Here is a 22,643-nt window from a genome sequence, read left to right on the forward strand (position 1 = left end):
GCCCAGAATTTTTAAACTTATTTTTGATCCATCTTTTATAGTTGTCTCAGGGGGTTGATACAAGTTAGTCCATCATTTATAGAAAAGGATATGCTTCCTTGTTATTTTTGAACCTGCTGATTACTCAAACAATACCAGATGACTAATTGCCTTTGAAACATGGCTTGTGCCCTATGTCTTCGGTCAAACCTACTTCCAAATTTGGGATTTTTTTCTCAGCTTTTTGCTTATTTGTCAAAAATGCATCTCAAATCTTGTCTTTTCCATGGTACTTTTTCTAACTATTCAAGATACAAGTTATCTTCCTAGCTTTCAACTAATATGACACTAATGACTTGTAGTATCTATGCAACATATCTCATTTACTTTATGAGTCTAGTTCCTATTCGTCTGGAAAGAAAAAGGAAAATGAAGAGTGCCAGCTAAGCCTCCGAGGAGGAACAGAATGTAATTTTTAATCAGCTAGTAAAAGGAGGTTCAATGAGAAGATGACATATAAGAAAACACCCTGAAATTAACCAGGTAGATATCTGAGGGAAGGTGAATGGCAGCCAAAGTAACAACGAAGTAAACACACATATGGTGTGTTTAAAGAATGGTGAGGAGAGCAGCAAGGCTGATCCTGCATGCACCAGAGGAAGTGGCAGGATTTGGACTCAGATCACTGGGAACAGACCAAGCAGGGCCTGTTAAGTGTTTGACTTTTACTGTGGGAGAAACGGAGGGTGTTGAAAAGGGACCTGAGATGATTAGACTTCCATTGAGAAAGGTTCTTTCTGGGTACCATGCTGAGAATAAGGTGTAGTGGGAGAAGGAGGGGAACGAAGACAGTAGCAGGGAGACCAGGTAGGAGGCTATTGCAACATTCCAGGTGAGAGGTCATTTGGCCAGGTAAGTAGCAGAGAAAACAGTGAGAAAAGGTTGGATTCTGACCTTTGTGAAAATAAAGTCAATAGGCTTTCTTGAAAGATGAGATATGCGTAAGAAATGCTCTCTCTGACTGTTTAAATTAGGTAATGAATTAAGATTGTGCACCAAAAGTTATTCTTCTTTAAAAAAAATTGCCAAAGCTTTCCTATTTCTCGAAGCATCCTATACATTCTAAGGTTCCAAGAGCCACGTGGTCCTTTTTGATAATACCTGAGCTTATGTTTCCTGTAACATTAAAGAGTTTTCTGAATGTTTAATCAATGTCCCATTCTGTTGTCACTGATAAAATCACTTTTCAGTGTGGGACAATTCAACTTAAGACCACTAGATGGTGGCATCAACTAAATTTTAATACTCATTTTCAGAATTTGAGGTTTTGATTAGATTTATCCCACACCAGATTTGATATTAGGATCTTAGAATTGCAAAGTATTATAGTGGCTGGTATTAGGCCAAGATGAGTGAAAGAGCTTGGATGAGCTAAATAAATATTAATAGTAATAGATATCTTCATTGAAAGCTTAACATTTGTCAGCTCTTTACTAGATGTATAAACATATTATAAATTAGGGTAACAATATCTAGTTTATATGGCAGTGAGATGACTTACCAAAGTTAGAATTTGTTTCTTTTGCCTTCAAAGGGAAATACATATTTTAAAAAATAATAATTTTGTCTCATTAGTTGTGTTATACTGTAATTATTTGAAATTAATTATGGGTCATTTTTTCCTCCTCTAAGATTGCTGAGAAATAAGAAGACAGACAGTTCTTAAAGAAGGAATATCTGTGCCAATTTTTTATTCTTTCAGTTACATTTTCTTTTACACTGGGTTAAAAATAAAGCTCCCAAAATTTATTGTCAAAAGCCTGCCAGAATAGAATTATATATATGAACATTTAAAGATGTATGGTTGATAGATGGTGTTTCCCTTACGTATTTTCTGGATTCCACAATTTTGATGAGAAGAATAACTCACTATAGTTAAATAAAAAGAATCCCTGTGGAAAACCATACGGGAATGGGCTGTATAGTTATGACTCACTATTGTTTTCTCCTTGTTTTTCTGCATTTCTACATGTATTTTTATGATCTTTTTAATATAACGTATTTACAAAGCAAAGAAAGGAAAAAACAATAGCTTTCAAAATACTCTTCAACAAAGGAGTTACAGGACAGATCTCAGAGTTTGCCATTGGCTACGAGACCATCACCTGAGATTTCTCCCTCTAGCTGCTCCAGAACATTGGTGGCTAGAAGAAAAAATTTTTTATCACCACAATCAGCTTTTGTGTGTGTGTGTGTGTGTGTATGTGAAAATAACAAATCTACAGAAAGCAGTATATTTCAAAGCACAGCGCAGCAATTAGTTTCAGATCCTATTTCAGAGTTTGGTATGGGTTACAATTCCACAATTTAGGTTTTTACTTCTAGCTGCTCTAAGACTAAAAAAAATATCAATATAGCTTGTTTTTTGTTTAGGTGCATGGTCCAGGGAAGTCCTGAAACCCAGAGGCCCCAGCCTCTATCTAGTCCCTCCCCCCTCCCCCATATTATTGACAGCCCCTTCCAACATGACAAAGTTAAAATGGGCATAGCCCAAATACCTTCAAAGAGTGGAAGAAAGATCAAAGATGATGGTGGAGTTATACAGAGAAGGTAGGGTCTAACATGTGAGTGTGACTGTGGAAACATCGTATTGGTATTCCTTTAGTCTCCAGTTTCATAGACTAGCTAGAAGTAAAAACCTAAAATTGTGAAATTGTAACCAAAACCAAACTCCGAAATTTGTTCTGCATCTCATTGTTGCACTGTCTTTTGAAATCTGTTGCTTTTCTGTATATATGTTATTTTTCACAAAAAGTAGTCGATTGCGATAATAAAAAAATATTTATTTCTTCTAGCCTCCAATGTTCTGGAGCAGCTAGAAGGAAAAATCTGAGATTATGGCATGGTAGCCCATAACAAACTTTGGAGATCCATCTGTAACTACTTGTTGAACAGTGCTTTGAAAACTATCGCTTTTTTCTTTCTTTACTTTGTATTTATGTTATATTATACAATTAAAAAATTTAAAAATATATCAATATAATGATTCAACAATCGTACTATTTGTTAAACCCTAACTTCTCTGTATAACTCCACCACCACTATTGATCTTTCTCCCACTTTTTAGGGGTATTTGGGCTATGCCTATTCTAACTTTTTCATGTTGAAAGGGGCTGTTGATAACATGGGGTGGGGGGTGGAACTAGTTGATGTTCGGGAGAGGCTGACCCCTCTGCATTTCAGGACTTATCTGGTACAGGGACTCATCTGGAGGTTGTAGGTTTCTGGAAAGTTACCCTAGTGCATGGAACCTTTGTAGACTCTTATATAATGCTCTAGGTGTTCTTTAGGATTGGCTGGAATGGTTTTGGTTGGGTTTGGCAAGTTATGATAGGTAGAAATGTCTAACTGAATCTACATTTATTTTTGTGGTTTGGATTCAACAGAGCTTTCCAACATCTTGGGAAGTCTTAGACCTTGTCATATCGGCATTATCATTTGTAACTTTTTAAAAATCAGCATTTATGGCAAGGCCATAAGAATTAAAGCAATGGTTTTAAACATTGTATTTTGGCTGATTTTATGGGTTAAGAAGTCATTTTCATGGTACATGTCCTGAAATGAAGAACAAATAGTAAGTGAATCTACAACAAAGGCAAAATGATACTTCTTTCCTCTATCATTTTTATAACTTCTGTTGCTTCATATGATCCTACTTTATATTCTTTAAAATTTATGCTGCTTATCATTAATGTGTACATATTATTATCATAATTTTCATGCACATATAATTTTTAAATTTAAATCCTTTTCTAATATCTATATAACCCTATACATTCTTCTATTTTCATAGTAATAGTTTGTGTCATTATTATCTACTCTGCTTGTCATCCAACCAAATTTTGAACACAGACAAAACAGCTGCAGGTCAAATAGAGATATTATCAAGCCCCAGGGAATGATCATTTTAAGTAAGTTTATTGTCAAGTTGCTCTCCTGGAAAAATTGTATTTTTAGGTCAACCAAAAATGGATGTGATCTTTTTAGTTACAAAACTAAAATTTGTCCTTTAAGATTTTGGTGGTTGAACATATTCTTGAACAACTTCTCTACTGGATTTCGGGTATTATCCTTGTTTCCTTATATTAGACCGATAAAAATATTTTATAAATCTGTCACCTAGCATATAAATATATTTCTCACTCCATGTATCTTTTTGTCTTTCCTAATTTTCCCAATCACTTCAATAGGCAAGAAATTATTTTCCCTTCATTCTACATTTAAAAAGTTTCAATTCTTTTTCATGAAACTAAGCCTTATACCATTATCTTATTATAGATAAATACTTAGGAAAATTTTATTTATTGGGAGAAACTGTTGTAGAGAGGCTCGAAGAGTGTATGTTGAGATCATGACCGGGAACTATTGTAGACTTTAAATGTTTGGGGGCAACTAAATCTATTTTCTCATTTCAGATTCTTGCTTTGCCCCAATTTACCTGAAATAAAGTGAATATATTTCTTTAATCTTATCCATTATACATACAAAATCCTGAGATATTCAGAGTCTCAATCAGAAACTAGTAGTGATTTTGTAGGTTTATACACAAAAGAAGACATGTAATTCAAGAACTTAAATATTTGCCTTCATATTTTATATCATAAAGCAATAGTTCCCAACCCATGCTAATTGTGAATATTGATTATTAAAATAATCAAGAATTTTTTCTGCCACATAAACCTTGGCTTCTTTTTCAATATCTATAGCATGAGGAGTTTGAGCCAAGGTATTCTTAAGAGTTTGTTTTAGCTGAAACCCCAGGAGAATTTCTGACTGATTTTGTTCCTATTGTTGTATAAAAATGTGTCATGATAATTACCTCATGGATTCTCTGGAAATCTAAACTACCCTATGAATAAATCCTTCCAGTGACAGTTCACCACTTAGTAATGTACCGCTTCATCACGGCAGGATGATCAGACTTGTTTTACTACCCTCTCTGCTCTGAGGCCATCACAGATCTCACTGCCAACTCAATCTTTCATCCTTCCCAGTAGGTAAATTTGCTCAGCGTTTTTATTGTCTTGCACTAACAGTGGAGAGGTTGAGTTTCTTTGAGTGGAACTCATGGCTCCATCTTTTGATCTGAACCTGCTCTGAGAAAAGGGCCATTGATGCAGACTCAAAGGATATTGCCCTTTTCTTATTTTAGTGGAAATCCCCTCAATTGTAAACTCCAGGAGGGAAGAAAGTTTGTTTTGCTCATATGCTTACCAATACTTGGGACTGAATAAGTGCTTTATGTGTTACATGAATGAATACATAAATCACTCTGGGGCATCTGTCTGCTAATCGCTTGCGTCTAAAATTCCCTCCTCACTTTGAGTCAGTGCTGCTAATATTTCCTGTCTCCTCACACCTCTTTGATTAATCTTTCTAATTTCTTTGTTTACTTCTCCCACCTGTTGAATTCTGGTTTTCCTGGAAGGTTAATCTCTACTCACTTCCACTAACACACTTTTATTTTTATTTTATGTGCTTTCTGTGAATGGTTGAAACCCTCATATCATGAAGATTCCCAATTGAGCTTCTCTGTTAAGCTCCGGATTTATCCAATCCCAGAAATTCCAAAAAGATACTCCAGAGGCACCCAAGTTCAGCATCTTACAGAATTACTGTCATGGTTAGGGACAGGTGTCAACTTGGTCAAGTTATGGTACCTGTTCATCTGATTGGGCAAGCGCTGGCCTGTCTGTTGCAATGAGGACATTTCATAGGATTAGGTCATGATCACGTCAGCTACATCCACAGCTGATTCCATTTGTAATCAGCCAAAGGGGAGTGTCTTCTGCAATTAGTGATGCTAAATGCAATCGTGGGAAGCCTTTTAAGGAGGACTCAGAGGAGACAGGTTCCATTCCTGCTTTGGCTGGTGAGCCTCTCCTGTGGAGTTCATCCAGGCCATCCATCAGAGTCATCGGCTTCACAGCCTGCCCTGTGGATTTTGGACTCTGCGTTCCTACGGTGACGTGACACACTTTCATAAATTTTATATTTGCAAGTGTTCCCTGTTGATTCTGTTTCTCTAGAGAACCCTAACTAATACAATTATCATGGACATGATGGATGTTTAATAATTGTCAATTGAAAGAATGTGTCCTCATTTTTACAAAAGTCCCATAAATTTTCTCACTTTTACTCCATTCAAATTTCTGCATATTGCCCACGAGATGTATCTTTTCCTTTTTATTCTCTTTTCAACCTAATACTTGTAAATGCCTACCTTTCTTCTTTGGTTCACATCATTTACTTATCAGTGTATTATCTCTCAGTGTAAATCCCACCCATCTTTCAAGCATTAATCCAAGACTCCTCTCCTCGATAAAGCTGTCTTCGACTTGCCTAATTTATGGTAATCTCCAACTAGATTAAATAGTCTCTGTGCATAAACTGCTTTGTGTTTTATTTCATATTTACTATATGGATTTTGAAATCCAAAATAGAGTATAAACTCCTCTAATACATGGGCAATGTTATTTATACAGTCAGTGTCCTTTTCCTTCAGCTCCAGTATGTATATATAGTTTTCAATACAATATGAATATATGAAGGTAATGTCTTAAATATCTAAAAATTTCAACATAACTTGTGAATTTCAAGTTATGGCAGCATAATCATATTATTTTGCGTTTCATTATTACCTTAAAGTATGAGACTTATACTATTGGATTAGGATCAGTTTGAATATATTGATATTTGTTGTTTCCTTGAAGGTGAAACTTGATTTCTTAAAGCCTAAGTTCATGGAACTTTATTCTCATATATTTTTTTTCTCCTACAAGCTTAATAGTGTTAAAATTTATATATGCAAACTGGAAACACATTTCACTTGCACTTTTCGTTCTGTCTTTTCTATATGCTACGTTAGTGCGAAATGGTTACTTTTGGCACCTATGACGAGCTTGAACTGTAGCTTAGTTTGTGTTTAATCTTCCTTTCTTCTTTGTACTTTTAAAAGTTTTAATTAGGGGGCAATGGTGGCTCAGTGGCAGAGTTCTCACCTACCTTAGAAATAATTTCCAACATGTAAAGTCTCAAAGTAATACAAAGAATTGCTAAGTACTTTTCTCCCACATTCTCCAAATGTTAAAATCTTACCTAGCCATGCTACAGTGATCAAAAACAGGAAATTAATGCCCATGCAGTAATCATAGCTAATCTATGAGACCTTTATCAAAAGTCTCCAACTGCTCCACTGATGTCCATTTTCTGGTCCAGGACCCAGCGCAGGGTCACACATGTCCTCGATTTGTCCTGCCTCCTTAACCTCCTTTAATCTGTATAGTTCCTGTTTTTCTTTGTCTCCCATGATCTCCGCAATTTTGAAAAGTGCCGACAAGTATTTTATGGGATGTCTCTCAAAATTCCGGTCACACATTTTAACAGGAATACCACCAAGGCAATTTTGTTCCTTCTTAGTGCATCATATTAGGAGGTGTGTTGCATTGTTCTAGCTTATTACGGGTGGTTTATGTTTGCTAACCTGATTAAGGTGGTATCCATTAGCTTTTCCCACCATAAAATTCCCATTTGCTCCCTTGTAGTTCATACGTATCTTGTGGAGCATGTGCTGGCTTGAAAGGATGTATGTCCCCTAGAAAAGCCATGTTTTAATCAAAATCCCATTTCATAAAGATAAAATAATCCCTATTAAGTACTGTATATTTGAAACTGTAATCAGATCATCTCCCTGGAGATGTGATTTAATCAAGAGTGGTTATTAAACTGGATTAGGTGATGATAAGTCTCCACCCATTTGGGTGGGTCTTGATAAGTTTCTGGACTCCTATAAAAGAAGTAACATTTTGGAGAATGAAGGAGATTTGGAGAGACCCGAGAATGCTGTGGCACCACAAAGTAGAGTCCACAGCCTGTGACCTTTGGAGAGGAAGAAGGAAAATGCCTCCCGGGAAGCTTCATGAAACAGGAAGCCAGGAGAGAAAGCTAGCAGATGACGCCGTGTTCACCATGTACCCTTCCAGCTGAGAGAGAAACTGACTGTTCACCATGTGCCTTCTCACTTGAGAGAAACCCTGAACTTCATTGGCCTTCTTGAACCAAGGTATCTTTCCCTGGATACCTTTGATTGGACATTTTTATTGACTTGTTCTAATTGGGACATTTTCTCGGCCTTAGAACTGTAAACCAGCAATTTATTAAATTCCCCTTGTAAAAAGTCATTCTGTTTCTGGTATGTTGCATTCTGGCAGCTAGCAAACTAGAATAGAGTGATACCTTGAAACTATTAAAATAGCCTTTTCTCATTACACTGTGTCTGCTCATATTTACATCTACTGACAAATCTTGCCTTAAATAATTATCATTGTGGTGGTTTGCCAAAAGATGACATTTCACCTCCATCATTTCTTCTATATTTATTATCTGGAACGCTACTGTGAGGAAAAGACTCTCCTATTATTTGTTTAGTTTTTCATTTATAGAGGTATAAATGAATTCTTTCTTATTTTATTCAATGGGACATCAACTATTCAATCATTATCTATTTACTTGATCAAATATTCCAAGATTTCGCTACTGGCATCCGCTTCAGGGTCATCACGGTGTCATTTTGCTATGGCTCCACCATTTTTTGAGCATTTACTTTCTGCATTCCAGGATAGATGTGGCACATCTTATACCTTCCCTGGCCCAGTCTGGAATCAGAAATTTGGCCAAGGAGTCCTGGTTCTTGTTACTATACAGTGGTATTTAGAAACCAAAAGCTGAGAGCTAGGTATGCATATTGGTATTAGGATGTAATTCATGCTAGGCCGTCTTAGCCAAGATAGCTGGGAAACAGGCTACATCTATGCTGATTGATAGTCCCTCTATTATAGTCTGTCATCTATCTATCCATCTATCTATCATTCTGTCTATGAGTTCATACTGATATTTTTTTACTCAAATCCTACACCATAGAGTTCATTCTAGTCTTCTACTTTTCCTTATTTGTAACTGTACTTTGTCTTACAGCAACAAACTTGATTTTCATTATTTATAGCATATCTACTGTTTTGCTCAATCTTAGAATGCACGTAAAATAAATATGAAATTATCCATCCATATCTCAATGAAAAAAAATCAAAGTAGAGTACAATATTTGTGTAAATATTTATTTTGTGAAAAGATTTCTGCTGCTTTTGTTGGTGGTAGTTGTTGCTTTAGAGTGTATAAACAAAGCAAAGAATTCCAAAGTCGTGTAGATTAGTTCATTTCTCCCCCTTTTCTTTCAGAGTTATTATGAAATTCACTTGCAATATTTTAGTTCCTTTGTTTCTCTCTGCATTCCATTTGGGAATTGATGGGTTTATATTATTTTTTGAGTATGCTGAACAACAGCATGTATTAACAGTTAAAAGTATACAAAGAGGTATAAGAAAAGAATCACTCTCTTCCCCAACTTCCACGTTATTCTGTCTTCCATCCTTTCCACTCCATTCTCTTCCTTTAGTGTTTCTATATTAAGTAATGCATGCTTTACATACACACACACACACACACACACACACACACACTTGAAAGAGAGGCAAGAAGTATTCATGAATTCCTATTTTCCCAGTAAGAGATGTTGAGTTACTGAACTTTGTCAAAGGCTTCTACAGCATATATAAAGATATTCATTTCTTTTTCCTCAGATATATTAATAGGATGCATTATAAACAGATTTTCTAATATTGAATCAACCCTGCATGTCTAGAATGAAAATCCCACTAGGTCATTGCATTGTTTTCTTAATACAGTGTTGGATTCCATTGGATAATAGTTTATTTAGTACTTTTGCATTTATATTCATAAGTAATACTGCTCTGTTTTTCTTTTGACATTTTGATATAATTCCCCTGTGAAACTATCTGGGTCTGATGTTTTTTTGATAATCTAATTTTTCTACAGATATTATTAGTCAATTCAAGATTTTTAAATTAAGATTTTATTAATAAAACCAAGATTTTCTCACCAGTGATGTCTTTTTTTTTAATTGACAAGCCAAAACAACATACAAACATGAACATTCTTAACATACAAACATTCCATACATGGTACACAATCAGTGACTCACAATATCATCACATAGTAGTATATTCATCACCATGACAGTGATGTCATTTTTGGTAATCTATATTTCTTTAGGAAATTATCCATGTCATCTAGGTTTTAAATTTTTTGTATTAAAGCCCGTAATCCTCTATCATATGATTAAAATTTTTTATCTCTATGGCTACTTCTCCTTTCTCCTTTCTTATTTTCTCTTCTTCAGATGAGCTAGTGTTTTGCCTCCTTTGATGTATTATTTGTATCTACTGATTTAGGATTTGCTTCCATTCCACAGTTAACTAATTTTTAAATTACCTTTAATATGTCCATTATGCTTCCTTTTGGTTTACTTTGTTGTCATTTATCTAGAGTTTTTGATCTGTTCATTTAATTTACTCACATTTTTATTGACAAATGTGTTTAGTGTTATAAATTTTCCTTTGGTCATTACTTTAAATGTATTCCATAGATTCTGATATGTGGTGATTTTGTTACAGTCTTAGTTTTTTCAGGCAGCTATGACTAATACCACATAATAGGTTGGTTTTACAATGAGAGTTTATTGGCCTATAGTTTTGAGGCTAGAATTTCAAAATTGAGGCATCAGCAAGGTGAAGTTTCTCCCCAAAATCTGCAGTACTGGCTGCCCCCAGTCCTGGGGGATCTTTGGCTTCTACCCCCACCTCAAATTTCATGGTGATATCCTCTCTTTTTTCTTCTGTATTGTGTTGACTCCTGGCTCCTGGTTCCTGGCTCCTCCTTATGGCTTTCTCTAGCTATGTCTGAATCTGCTTATAAAAGCTTCTAGTAAACTGGATAAAGAGTCACCCTCACTCAGGTGGACTATGACTTAACTAAAAATAACATCTTCCAAAGGTCTTATTTCAACAGGTTCATGCTCACAGAAATATAGATTAAAAATAAGAGTGAGAACATGTCTAAATGGGGGTATGTAGTTCAATATACCACAGTTACCATTAATTTTTAGAAAATACGTATTTTCCATTTGTATATTCCTTTCCACCCAACAATCATTTAAGAAAAGGTTTTTAAATTTCCAGGTAGCAGAGTCATTTAAAAAAAAACAACTTTGTAAATAATTTCTAGTTTTCTTACTTTGTGATCAGAAAGTGTCGTTTGGAATATTTCTGTGTGTATTGGTTTGTCATGCTGCTGTCACAAACACCGTACAACGGGTTGGCTTAAATAACAAGCATTTGTTGGCTAATGGTTTAAGAGATCTGAAGGCCAACACCAAAACATAGACAAAGCTTGCTTTCTCCCGGAAGACCATAACCTCCTGGTGTTGGCTGCTGGAAATTCTTGGGATTCCTTGGCTTTCACCTCTGTTTCATGCCATGTGGCATTGTCCTCTCCTTTCTTGTGTCTATTCTTCTAGTTTCCTGCAGGTCTCTGGCTTCACCTGTGGCCCTCTCTGATTCTGGCATCCAGTTTCTTCCCATTATAAGGTCTCCAGGAACCCAAAAGTAGGCAAACCCTGCCTCAGTTGGCCACACCCTAACTAAAAACAATCTCTTTAAGATATCTTACGGGTTTTACACAAGCAGGAATGTGCATTAAGTTTAAGAACATGTCTAAATTGTGGTACATAAGTCAATCTACCACACTATGTGATGGAACTTCCTGGAATTTTCTTTGTTATCTAATATTTGGCAAATTTTTGTTGATGGTCTATGAACTTTCGAGAAAAAGGTACAATCTTTCTGAACATGCTTCCATTAAATCTACCCTAATGATCATGTTCTTCAGGTCTTCTATATCCTTATTTATTCTTTTTGTTTATCTAATGACTTGTACTGAGAGTGCTGTGTTAATATTTCTTATTAATAGTGTTTCTATCTATGTCTCCTTGTTTATCCTGTAGCTTTTTTATCTCATAAAGACGGTTTGGCGTTATTTGGTGCATAGACATTCACAGTTGTTAAAGTTTTATGTGGTTTGTGACAACGAACATTAAAAATACCCCTTTTTTTCAGATTGCTTTGCTTTTTAGCTTGAATTATACTATGTCTGAAATGAAGAATTTTACTAATATCTGATATGCTTTTGTCCATCCTTTCATTTTCAACATTTTAAAAACACTAATGTGTGTTTTAATCTGCACTTAAATTGAAATCTTTTTCTTTTACCAGCTAAATTAAGTCCATTCACAGGTATTAAATCCATTCACATGTATTAATATGACATATGTATGGCCTTAATTCTGCCCTACTATTTTATATTATCATTCTCTTATACAAAAATAAAATTTTTTTCTACATTTTTCCTTTGTTCTTTTATTTTTAAAATATCATTTGATGTTTAGGAAGTTAATATTTTGCACTGCTAGTTAACTTTTAAAATGCCTTAATTTTCCTTTTCAAAAAGGAAAAAATTTTGCGCTCTTATTTCTCAGTTCTCAGTGGTATCCTTTACTTTACACCTAGTAACTAAATAAGTCAAGGCACTTATTCTACTTTCCTACTCCCTTCTCATTCTCCTCCCATTTTTAGTTGCAATATTTCTACCTTGCTGAAGATGTTACACATAATATATAGGCTATATCCCTTAACGTACCATTTTATTACATTGTTCCCACTTTTGTTTTAACCTTAAATCTACAATTAATATATTAGATGCTTGTCTTCAGTCATTTTGCTGAAAATTTCCCAATTGTTTCATGGTTGAAATTAATCTTCTAGTAGGTCCCTGAAGAATGGTTCATGGATGCAAAATTGCTTGGGATGAGCTTAGAACTTTTCTATTGTCTTGATCTTTAAGGAGAGCTTGGATAAATATAAAATATTTTTCAAACTATTTTCCCTGAATTTCTCGAACATTGGAATACTTGCCATTGTTACTTTGATTGGTGTGCTGTTTTTGAGAAGCACACAAGTCTAATTATCTTTCCCTTGTAAGTTGTTGTGACTGAGAAAGTTTTCTTTCCTTGCTTGATAATTTTACTAGCATATGTCCAATCTATTCTTCTTTGGGTACTTTGTAATTTTGTTTTGTTTCCTGATGTGATTTTTCACTTTTTCTTCTATTTTTTTTAGCCTGTTTCCTTATTTTTGTTGTTAATTTGTGCCCCTAATTTATAAATTTCTCCTTCACAGTGCTTTCTCATATACCTGAATGCTTGATTTATTTATGTATATTTAATATGCTTTGGATTTTTGTGCTGTGGGTTTTTTGTTTTTGTTAGCTTTTCCTTTCTTTTTTTCTTTTCTATTTTGATGTAAGAGGATCTTTATCAGCAGGATTAACTTTGGATTCTTATTTTCTATTTTAATTTTGTAGTTAAAAAATATTTTTATATGTAAAGAGAGGTGAAAACACTCCATCTTTTAATTTCTGGGGTTAGGCTGGCTTTTGGAGTGGTTTTTGAGATTGTCAGTTCAAAAGTGCCCTCTATCTCAGTGGTTTCTTTACTGACTTACTTTTGTTTTCAGAGGGCAGAACTGGGGAAGAGTTTGTTTGTCCTTTCATTTGTTAAAAACTTTTTTTTTATATTGAACAATCCTAAATTTTCCCTTCACATTTGCTTCTTTTTCTCCTTCATTTTATTTTTTAAAAGCAATTCTACTGAGCTGTAAGTCACATCTCAAACATTTTTAGTACAGTTACAGAGTTGTGCAACCATCAGTACAGACTAATTTAAAAATATTTTTTATTTCCCCCAATTAAACCCTGTACTCATTAGCAGTCACCCCTATTCCTTTCCACCCCAGCCCCAGTTGTAGGAAACACTGATGTATTTTCTGCTTCTATAGTTTGTCCTATCATGAATATTGAATATAAATAGTCTCATACAATATGTGATTTTTCAGGACTGGCTCATTTATCCTCCTTTTCTTCAGGGGATGAAATAACCTTTCTAAGGCTGCTCTTTTGCATACATATACTTGGAAGGTCCATTTCCTGTATTCAGTGTGCTCATATGCAACACCACCTTTCCGTTACTTTCACATGTTTTTCCAGGACTGCCTTACTCTACATGAAGGATTATGATCAAAGCATGGGTAGTAATTTGCTTATTTTGTTCTTCATTTTACAGATAGCTTGAAGTTTGACTACTCTTTGTTTTGTTTTGTTTTGTTTTGCATGGCCAGGCACCGGGAATCAAACCCTGTTCTCCGGCATGGCAGGTGAGAACTCTGCCTGCTGAGCCACTGTGACCCACCCTCTTTGTTTTTAATTATGTTGAAGCATGAGCTTTGTGTATTTTTATTTGTTCTTTTGTTTTTCTCTATTGACTTTTGGAAGAAGTATTGAGAGCTTCTGATTTACATAGCAGCCGTTGCCTTCACAACTCAGAATTCCTATTAACTTATATTCAGGCGAAGTTTTTGTTCTAAATTTTGTGGGCACTGATAGTTGCAAGTTAATTTGGAATTATACTATATTACCAAGAAGGATAATTTTAGGTTGTGACTACATTTATTTACTTTTTCTTGATCTGGGCCAAATCTATGAAATCCCTGTCTTAAAATTTTGCTTTTTTGTTTGTTTGTTTAAGATATTGCATTTTAAGGCTAAGGCTCAACCTAATTTTTTTCCAAGAGAGTTTGCATAAATAGTACTGGGCCTACCAGATCTACCCTAAATCATCTTATAATTCAGAAGTCCCATCTTTATAAACAGTTTATATTGTTAAGATTCTATATAAAAATTGTTTGAGAGGATTTTGATGTAAGTATTTGTGAAAATAGAGCACAAGTATGGTTTTATGTGACAATATAAATCAAAAGATAGTAAAGTATATCCTAAAAATAACATTGTTTGCTTCTTATGTATTTATTAATATTGGTTTCTTTTATTATTTATGCATTCTGGATTTTCTATTTATTGTCTTAGATTACAACAATAAGTTAGAAAGAAACTTGACAATCCTAAGATCTAACACCCTCATTTTTTTTAGAAATAATAAAATCAATGCATTTAAAAAAATTCATTAAATCACCAAAAATATTAGGGACAAAACTAAGCTCAAAACCCCTGTAGCAGTTAGCTTTTGCTGTGTAATAAGCCACTCTAAAGCATAGTGACTTAAAACGATAGTCATTTGCTTAGCTCATGATTCTCTGGGTTGGCAGTTTAGGCTGGGATCAACTTGATGATTTTTCTGCTGGGCTCTTTCATGTATCTACAATCAATTGTGTGGACAGCACCATAGGAGGGACTAGCCATGTGTTTTTCTTCCTCTAGCAGGCTAACCTGGTCTTGTTCTATGCTGGCAATTGTAGGGTTCCCAAGAACAGCAAGGGCGAGACTGAAAGGCTTACTAGGCTTAGGCTTGCACAACTTCACTTTCATTGCATTCTATTGGTCAAAGCAAACCTTGAAGCCAGTCTGTATTCAAGGGGTGGGGAAATAGACTCTACTTCTTGTACTTCTTGATGGTAGGAAATGTGAAAATTTGTGGGCTCTTTTGCAAACTCACAATCAACAAATTGATTTCTACTCCGCCGCTCTCTCCATACAGTGCCCCTAGATAAATAATAAGACAAAGTAACTTGTGTCCTTTCTTAACAGTAACTAATTTTGGTCTAAAAAATTGGGGAGGCTTCCTCAAAGAGGTGATATCTGAAATGGAAAGAATAAATTTCTATAGAAGATTAAAAATAGTATCAGCTATAAAAAAATGTGAGGAAAATCATAGAGTTTTGAGAGGGCATAAGAGGTTTTAGAATAGTGAAAAAATCAGCATCGCCTAAGGGTTAGTTCAGGGGTTGGAGGCGGGGGTCACTGGGGTAGATGGTAAGGCTGAAAAGGTCTCCTAATATCCAGAGAGTTTTTCCACGTAAAGAAGAGACTCAGCTACTAGTTTCAGTCAAGAGGATAATTTTAGTTCAAAAAGAGATGCAGTAAAACAGAATATTCATTTGGGAAGGTCTACTTCTTTTTTTTCCAGAAAGGAAATGTGAACAAATATAAGTTTGTGAATTGGAGGATACTGGTGTGTAGCAGAGATTCTATAGAAGACATAGATTCAGGGACAGAAATCTCATTATCAGAACATAAGGCAAGATAGAAGCGTAAGCCGAAACTGGGTACTAAGAAAGAGCCTGGTGGTCTGCATAAGTCATGCCATCAGGTGCTAGATTTATAAGTAACAGCTCAGGAATCCAGGAAATAAATCTGTCATTTCCTCAGACGATCCTGGCCTAGCACTTCCTATCACAAAATGACCACAGAAATCACAGGTGGGAGGTTTCAACAGGACTGATGAAAGCAAAGAGAGGAAAGGCAAAGTCAAGTGACTAAGAAATTCTTCACTGATTTGACATATTAGTTAGCACTGTTAACTCAGAAGGAAACAATCTTTGGACTACTTTCGTAACTTTGCAAAAAAATTCAAGAGCTAAAGTATGGCCTTAATGAGACTATTTTGGTTTCTTATTTCTTCAAGATGATAAGAATGGCATAAGCACCCCAGAATGCTATCACTGAGAAATTTATTTTTATCATTTTGCTTTAATAAATGGAAGCATAGCAATTTCCATTGCTTCATATCCAAGTAAGCACCATAGCCTCTCTTCCTAATTCAAAGTATGTTTAAAGTCATCATGAACTCTGAGTTACTATTTGCCTTGTGTTTTTAGTTTGAATGGCTTTCTAAGGAAAAATGATTTGGTTATTTGTTTGCTTCATTTCAGAGGATCTTATAATGTCCTTCACGGTGTCCATGGCGATTGGGCTCGTAATTGGAGGATTTATTTGGGCTCTCTTTGTTTGCCTGTCTCGAAGAAGAGCCAGTGCCCCCATTTCGCAGTGGAGTTCGAGCCGGCGATCCAGAACGCACGGCCTCAACAGAACTGGGTTTTACCGCCACAGTGGCTGTGAACGTCGAAGCAACCTCAGCCTGGCCAGTCTCACCTTCCAGCGACAAGCGTCCCTGGATCAAGCCAATTCATTTCCACGAAAATCAAGTTTCAGGGCTTCAACTTTCCATCCCTTTCTGCAATATCCGCCACTTCCAGTGGACACAGACAGTCAGCTGGTAACTCTGCCCTCTTCCAATACCTCCCCCATCATCACCACGTCGCACAGTCTGAGCCGTCCTGATCTCCACTGGTCTAGCAATAGCCTTCGCGTTGGCCTCCCCACACCACCCCCACCAGCCTATGAGTCTATCATAAAGGCATTCCCAGATGTCTGAGTAGGGAGGCTTTGGGTCCTGCTGTGTCTTTGTCTTTTGTTTTTTCTTTTCTTTACTCTCCTAAAGAAAGTCAATCAGAAATAGGCTAAAAGAAATGCTCAGGACCTGGTCCACACTGCCAAGGGGTTTCCGGAGTGCGACAAGTTGTACATTACTGTGTATTAATACCACGTTTTCTTTGAACGTTCTTTTCCTTGTGTCCCACAAATAGGTAACGGTTTTCCAAATAGTATTTATTTTGTATTCAAGGTGAGGCTTGTTAAAGATAGGGATTCTAATCTAAGAATCACTTGTGATACAGTCTATCTTAGATTATAATATGATCTTTAGATATTTGTGATTTGCAATCCTTATTCATTTTCCAATGTGACTATAAAGGGGGAAAAATCACTGTCACTTAAAATACTTCTATCCTAAGGGATTTCAATTTTACTTACTTTAGAATGACAATTTAACACTATCGCCATTTTATAATCTTGGAATGTTAATGGATTATATGGTCAGAAACTGAGAGAGCACAGGAAATTCTAAAGTTCCTGATCGTACTGAATTTATGAGAACTGTGGGAATTAAGCAAAGGAAGCTGAACTTTGTTGGGGGTCACAGGATGCTTCAGTTTTGAAACTTAATTTTGAAACACCTTTTCTCACATGGACACTTTTTGTGCTTTTCCCACAAATAGTTATCCATATACCACTGAGGCAAAATCCTTGGATTTACTGACATGATGATATAACTTTTCTTCTTGACTATAGTTATGCTGTTTTGTTACAAAAGCAACAACAAATGCAATTCATCTGACTTACAAACCAACTTTGAGTTTTACACTGAGTCTGCTTGTCTATTAAGGGACCGATAATTATTTCTTTGACTTAGAGCTAGCAACTGGGAGAGCATTTTATCTAGGGATCTTCACTTATAACTTCACAGATGAAGAAGTCAGGGTCAGTGGGGGAGACATAGTCTGCCATAGAAATAAAAGTGGCAACTATGAAGAAGTAACCCCCCACTCCCACCCCCCGTCTTGCATTGACTCTTGAATACCAGGCTCATCCTTCCATTGTTTCTCTATGAATTCCTAACCCCCACAACTGAAGAGCCTTTGTACAATGATTGTCACGTGGCATGGCCCAGGGACTTTGGTGTATGCTATTATTTAAGGGGTTAACTTCCTCAGGCGGCCACCCTCTTAAAGGAAGGGCCATCTCCAAAGGTGGGTGCCAGAGAGTTCCAGTGTACAGCTGCCTGAGGCTGTCCTTTTCTATTTTAGGAAATAAGTTCACTGGGTATCTGATATCGTGAACATTTAGTTTATGTTGCTTTTCATTTGTTTCTCTGGATGTAGCGATTTTCAGTGAACAAAACATACTCTCATTCGTGTTTCCACAAAGTAGTAGTTAAACTAATAGAATCTGGATATGGCTCAAGAATGTAAGGATTTTTACATATAAGAGCTTCTTGATAGCATTATCTCTACTATTTTTGTTTAGTTTATAGTATCCATTTTCCTTAAAGATGGGTATTTTCCATGATGCCTATAGATAGATACTCTCTAATACAATATGCCATAAAGTGAGCTAGTAAGACAGGAAGGAAGAAATAAGAAAGTGAAAAAGAAGAAGAAAAGGAGAGAAAAAAGGTGTTCAAAGCTCACAGGATAGAAAACCAAGATGTTATAAATTGTTTTTTTTTAACAAGGAAATTTACTAGTTTTCATATAGCCAAGAAAGATTTCCAGAGACTATGAAAAACTTAGCAACAAAACCATTTTTTTATTTGTATGTCATTTTTAATGTTTAATATGAGAAGTAAGCAAAGTGTATGGTTTTTTAGAACTTACATTAGTAGTAAAACTGCTTTCTGTCTCTCAAATTAAGAAAATGAGAGCAGAAATTTTCTGTTGTATTTAGCCATCTGTCGGAATTGTTGACTTTTCTTTCTGAGTTGTGAAGCAATCAAGATGAGTATTTTATGAATATTGTTTAGTGTATGAAATGTGAAATTAAAGCACTGTTTTTTGGTTGCAGCTGTTTTATTTGAAATGTTTTGTTGATTATTCAATAAAAATGAACTGATGTCAATTTTGCTTCACAATTTATGGAAGAAACAAAGAGAAACCAGATTTCATGTTTACTAAAGAATTTTGTGAAATGGTAATTATGACTTTAGCGTGGCACTGCATAGGTGAAGCCATGCAAGAACATATTTAATTGGATCTCTCTCTCTGACTTAAACAAAGCAGAGGGCACCCGTGTAGGAACACTAGATACACAGTTGCTCTTGCGGAGTAAGTCAAGGGAAAGGATAGACTGCGGTCCTGAGATCCCGAGGTCCCGAGGTGTCTCATCAGAATGAGACAGACCTGCATGGCCACCATGGGTCACCACAGCTAAAATCCTCTCTGTTTGAAGCCTGGTTTTGAGGGTACTGGAAACCAGCTTCAGAAAGCTAGGTTTATGAATTGTGGGATTTCCAGACGGCCAGGAACTCCGTGATTCAAGAGGGGCCTTACTGACAGCACCGGGATACCTAAGGTAAGCCCCTGCTTAGCTAAAAACAGACAGTGGGAGGGCTGAAACTAACTTTGCACTCTTAACTACAAGGAGGCAGGAAGAGCCAGGGATAGCCGAAGCCAAGTACCAAATGGTCATGGGAATCCGAGAGTCGAGGTACGCGGGGTCCTGTGGGAGCATCCCGAGATGCCTGCTCCAAGGTGAAGGGCAAACAGAAACGAAACTGACAAAATGCGAGATGAAGAGTCCATGCTCTCTATGTAATGAGCTCATAAGATCAATGAGAAAAAATTGTTTTAGGAGAGAAATCACGCAACTCACTGTTGAAAATGAACATAAAACAATCATAAATAAAAGGAAGATTCCAGCTGCAGTGAAAGTAGGAAAACTCCAGAATCCTATGAAGAATTCACAGAGGATAGCAACAAGGCACAGTAAGATTTTGATAAAATTGTCAAGGGGCACCAAGAACAGACAACACTTTCTAGTCCAGAAACATGGCGTGATATTGTGGAGAATCAGTTAAGTGGAGAAAACTCTGACCTATAATGTGACTGTCCAGTCTGCAGGGGCAGACTGAAGGTGTGGATGGGCTGTGGGAAGGATGGATGCATCCTCTTTTCCCACAGTCAACAGTCTGTCAATCAGCAGTTCAATTCAAGCAGTTCTGCATTTACCCTGCAGAGAAGTATCAATTTGTTCTCTGAAGTCTTTTTTTCAGAGATTGTTGAAATCTTGAGATAAGCTTTTTGTGCCTTCAGGTATAAATGCACATACACTCTGTTCTTCCTTCAACACGTCTTTTTTTGATGCCAACCATCTCACACATGATGGCTATAAAGGGGAATGATGTCAGTATAATGCAGAAGTTGAAAGACCTTTTGGTTCATTAGGGATTTTTCCTTGTACATCCATGTTTTAAAGCAATCAGAAATAAACTTTCTCAAATAATAAAGAAAAAGTCTTAGCAATATATGAAAAATGGGAAAATTTGAAGCTGTACAGAAGTTCCTACTTTTACTACAGATAGTGGTTGATTTAGTGGCATCATAAAGCATGTCACCTTCCTTAAGTTAAGCTGTCTGGCAAAGTTCTGATTGTAAACATAGAAGCTGCCAAAGTATTTCTCCCCTATTTAAGCAATGATTAATGAAATCAGATAGATCCTGGGTCAGATTTTTAAATGTGTATGAAAGCAGTCTCTTCAAAGAGAATTAAATATCCATTTGGGTGTATATCTTGAATGAGGAAGCATAAGCTCCAAGCTTAAGGTCAAACGAATTCACTCACTATAATGCCAGATACAAACTTTAGAAATTTAACTGCACTAGTATTATTACTAGGATTTTTAGTGCTGTAGTTGCAAAGTTCCACATGTCTTTTGAGGTTTTTTTTTTTTGAGTGATTGTCCCCTAACCTTACTTTTTCCATAAGGCCTGTAATTATTAGTGCTCAATTTTGTAGAACTTGAGGCTTTTCAGGAATGCATATATATGGTGTTACAGCAGAAAAACACAAACACAGTGTTCTGGGTTTACTAAAACTTCAATACACCAGAAATGGGTTGTTTTTTCCAATGGAATTTTATTGGGTAACAAATTTACAGTTCTACAGCCAAGAAAGTGTCCAAATTAAGGCATCAAGAGGAAGATATCTGCTCTGTAGAAAGACTGCTAACACCCAGGATCCCGCACGAGAAGGCACACAGCGACATCTGCTGGTCCTTTTTCCCAGAATGTCTCTGGGCTTCTGCGTATCATTGCTTGTTTCTCCTAGAACATTTCTAGCCTCTCTAAGCTCTCTACAAAATGTCTCTGCTTTTAATCCTCTGATAGAGGATTCCAGCAAGGATATTAAGGCCAAGCTTGAATGGGCTTTATCACATCTTCATGGAAACAACCTAAACCAAAGATCCCACTCATAATAGGTCTGCACCGACAGGGATGAATGGAAAGAACATAGGCTTTTCTGGGGGTATATAACAGATTAAAAACAGCACATATATATCAATACATGGATGTATGTACATTTGAAGAGTTTCAGAAGTTCAGGGATCTCCCTCTAATATGAATCTCTCCTCACTAAAGTAGCTGGATGAACAAGATGCAGGAAGCCAAGCTGATTTCTGAGTTCTATCACACAATGCAGGACAGTCTCCTAACACTAGTGATGGTCTTAGTCACAGTGGAGAGACATTCCATAAGTTAGGGAAGAAACTGAAGAATCTAAACTCTGAGACTATGTCTTCCATTATCTTATCCACTCGATGTACTGAGTATCACAAGGGTCCCAGTAAAGAAGTAAGGGAGACAAGAGACTCCACTGAACTGTACCTGAAGAGTTATGTTAGAATTTCACCTGTACTCATTCTCAACAAGAATCCACCTGAGTCAGCTTTTAAGCGTCAGAAAATGACAGAATGTTATGGAACAGGGAGGAAGCCAAGCTTTGAAACAGAACAAATGCTAGCATGTATTCAAATGCCAAGTCTCTCTCTCTCACGTTTGTTTCTATCTACATGTTAGTTTGATTCTCCTCTCTCTCTCTTTTAATAATGTAAAAAAGAGTGATGATCACATAATAGGGTAAAAACTAAGCCAGAAATCTCCAAAATCAATTTGTTATCGGGTGTTAGGAGCAGTAAAGCACTAGGAGGTGGTTAATTTCCTTAGTTTTCACGGGTAAATGCACAGGACAAACCATTTTGTCTGCCAAAGCCCCTGCTATTCTGAAAACAGCATTCCCTCCCCTGATCATCAACATGATTAGATCAAGAACAACTAACACATCAAAAATGACCTTATTGGGTGGTACAATGGTGGCTCAGGGCAGCTTTCTCACCTGCCATGCTGGAAACCCAGGTTCGAGTCCTGGAGCCTGCCTGTGAAAAAAATCGT

At 36.2% G+C, this 22,643-nt stretch overlaps 1 protein-coding gene across 1 annotated transcript in view; it reads left to right on the plus strand.

Annotated features, from left to right (window-relative positions):
* Positions 1-19,331, plus strand: part of MYCT1 (MYC target 1) — a 37,784-nt gene extending 18,453 nt beyond the window's left edge. The window contains exon 2 of the mRNA XM_077149306.1: positions 16,731-19,331. Coding sequence (XP_077005421.1) covers positions 16,731-17,233 — 503 coding nt within the window. The 3' untranslated portion in view covers positions 17,234-19,331. The remainder of the gene's footprint in view (positions 1-16,730) is intronic.
* Positions 19,332-22,643: the final 3,312 nt, after the last annotated feature.

Source organism: Tamandua tetradactyla, chromosome 2 (assembly GCF_023851605.1).
Source record: "Tamandua tetradactyla isolate mTamTet1 chromosome 2, mTamTet1.pri, whole genome shotgun sequence".
NCBI lineage: Eukaryota > Metazoa > Chordata > Mammalia > Pilosa > Myrmecophagidae > Tamandua > Tamandua tetradactyla.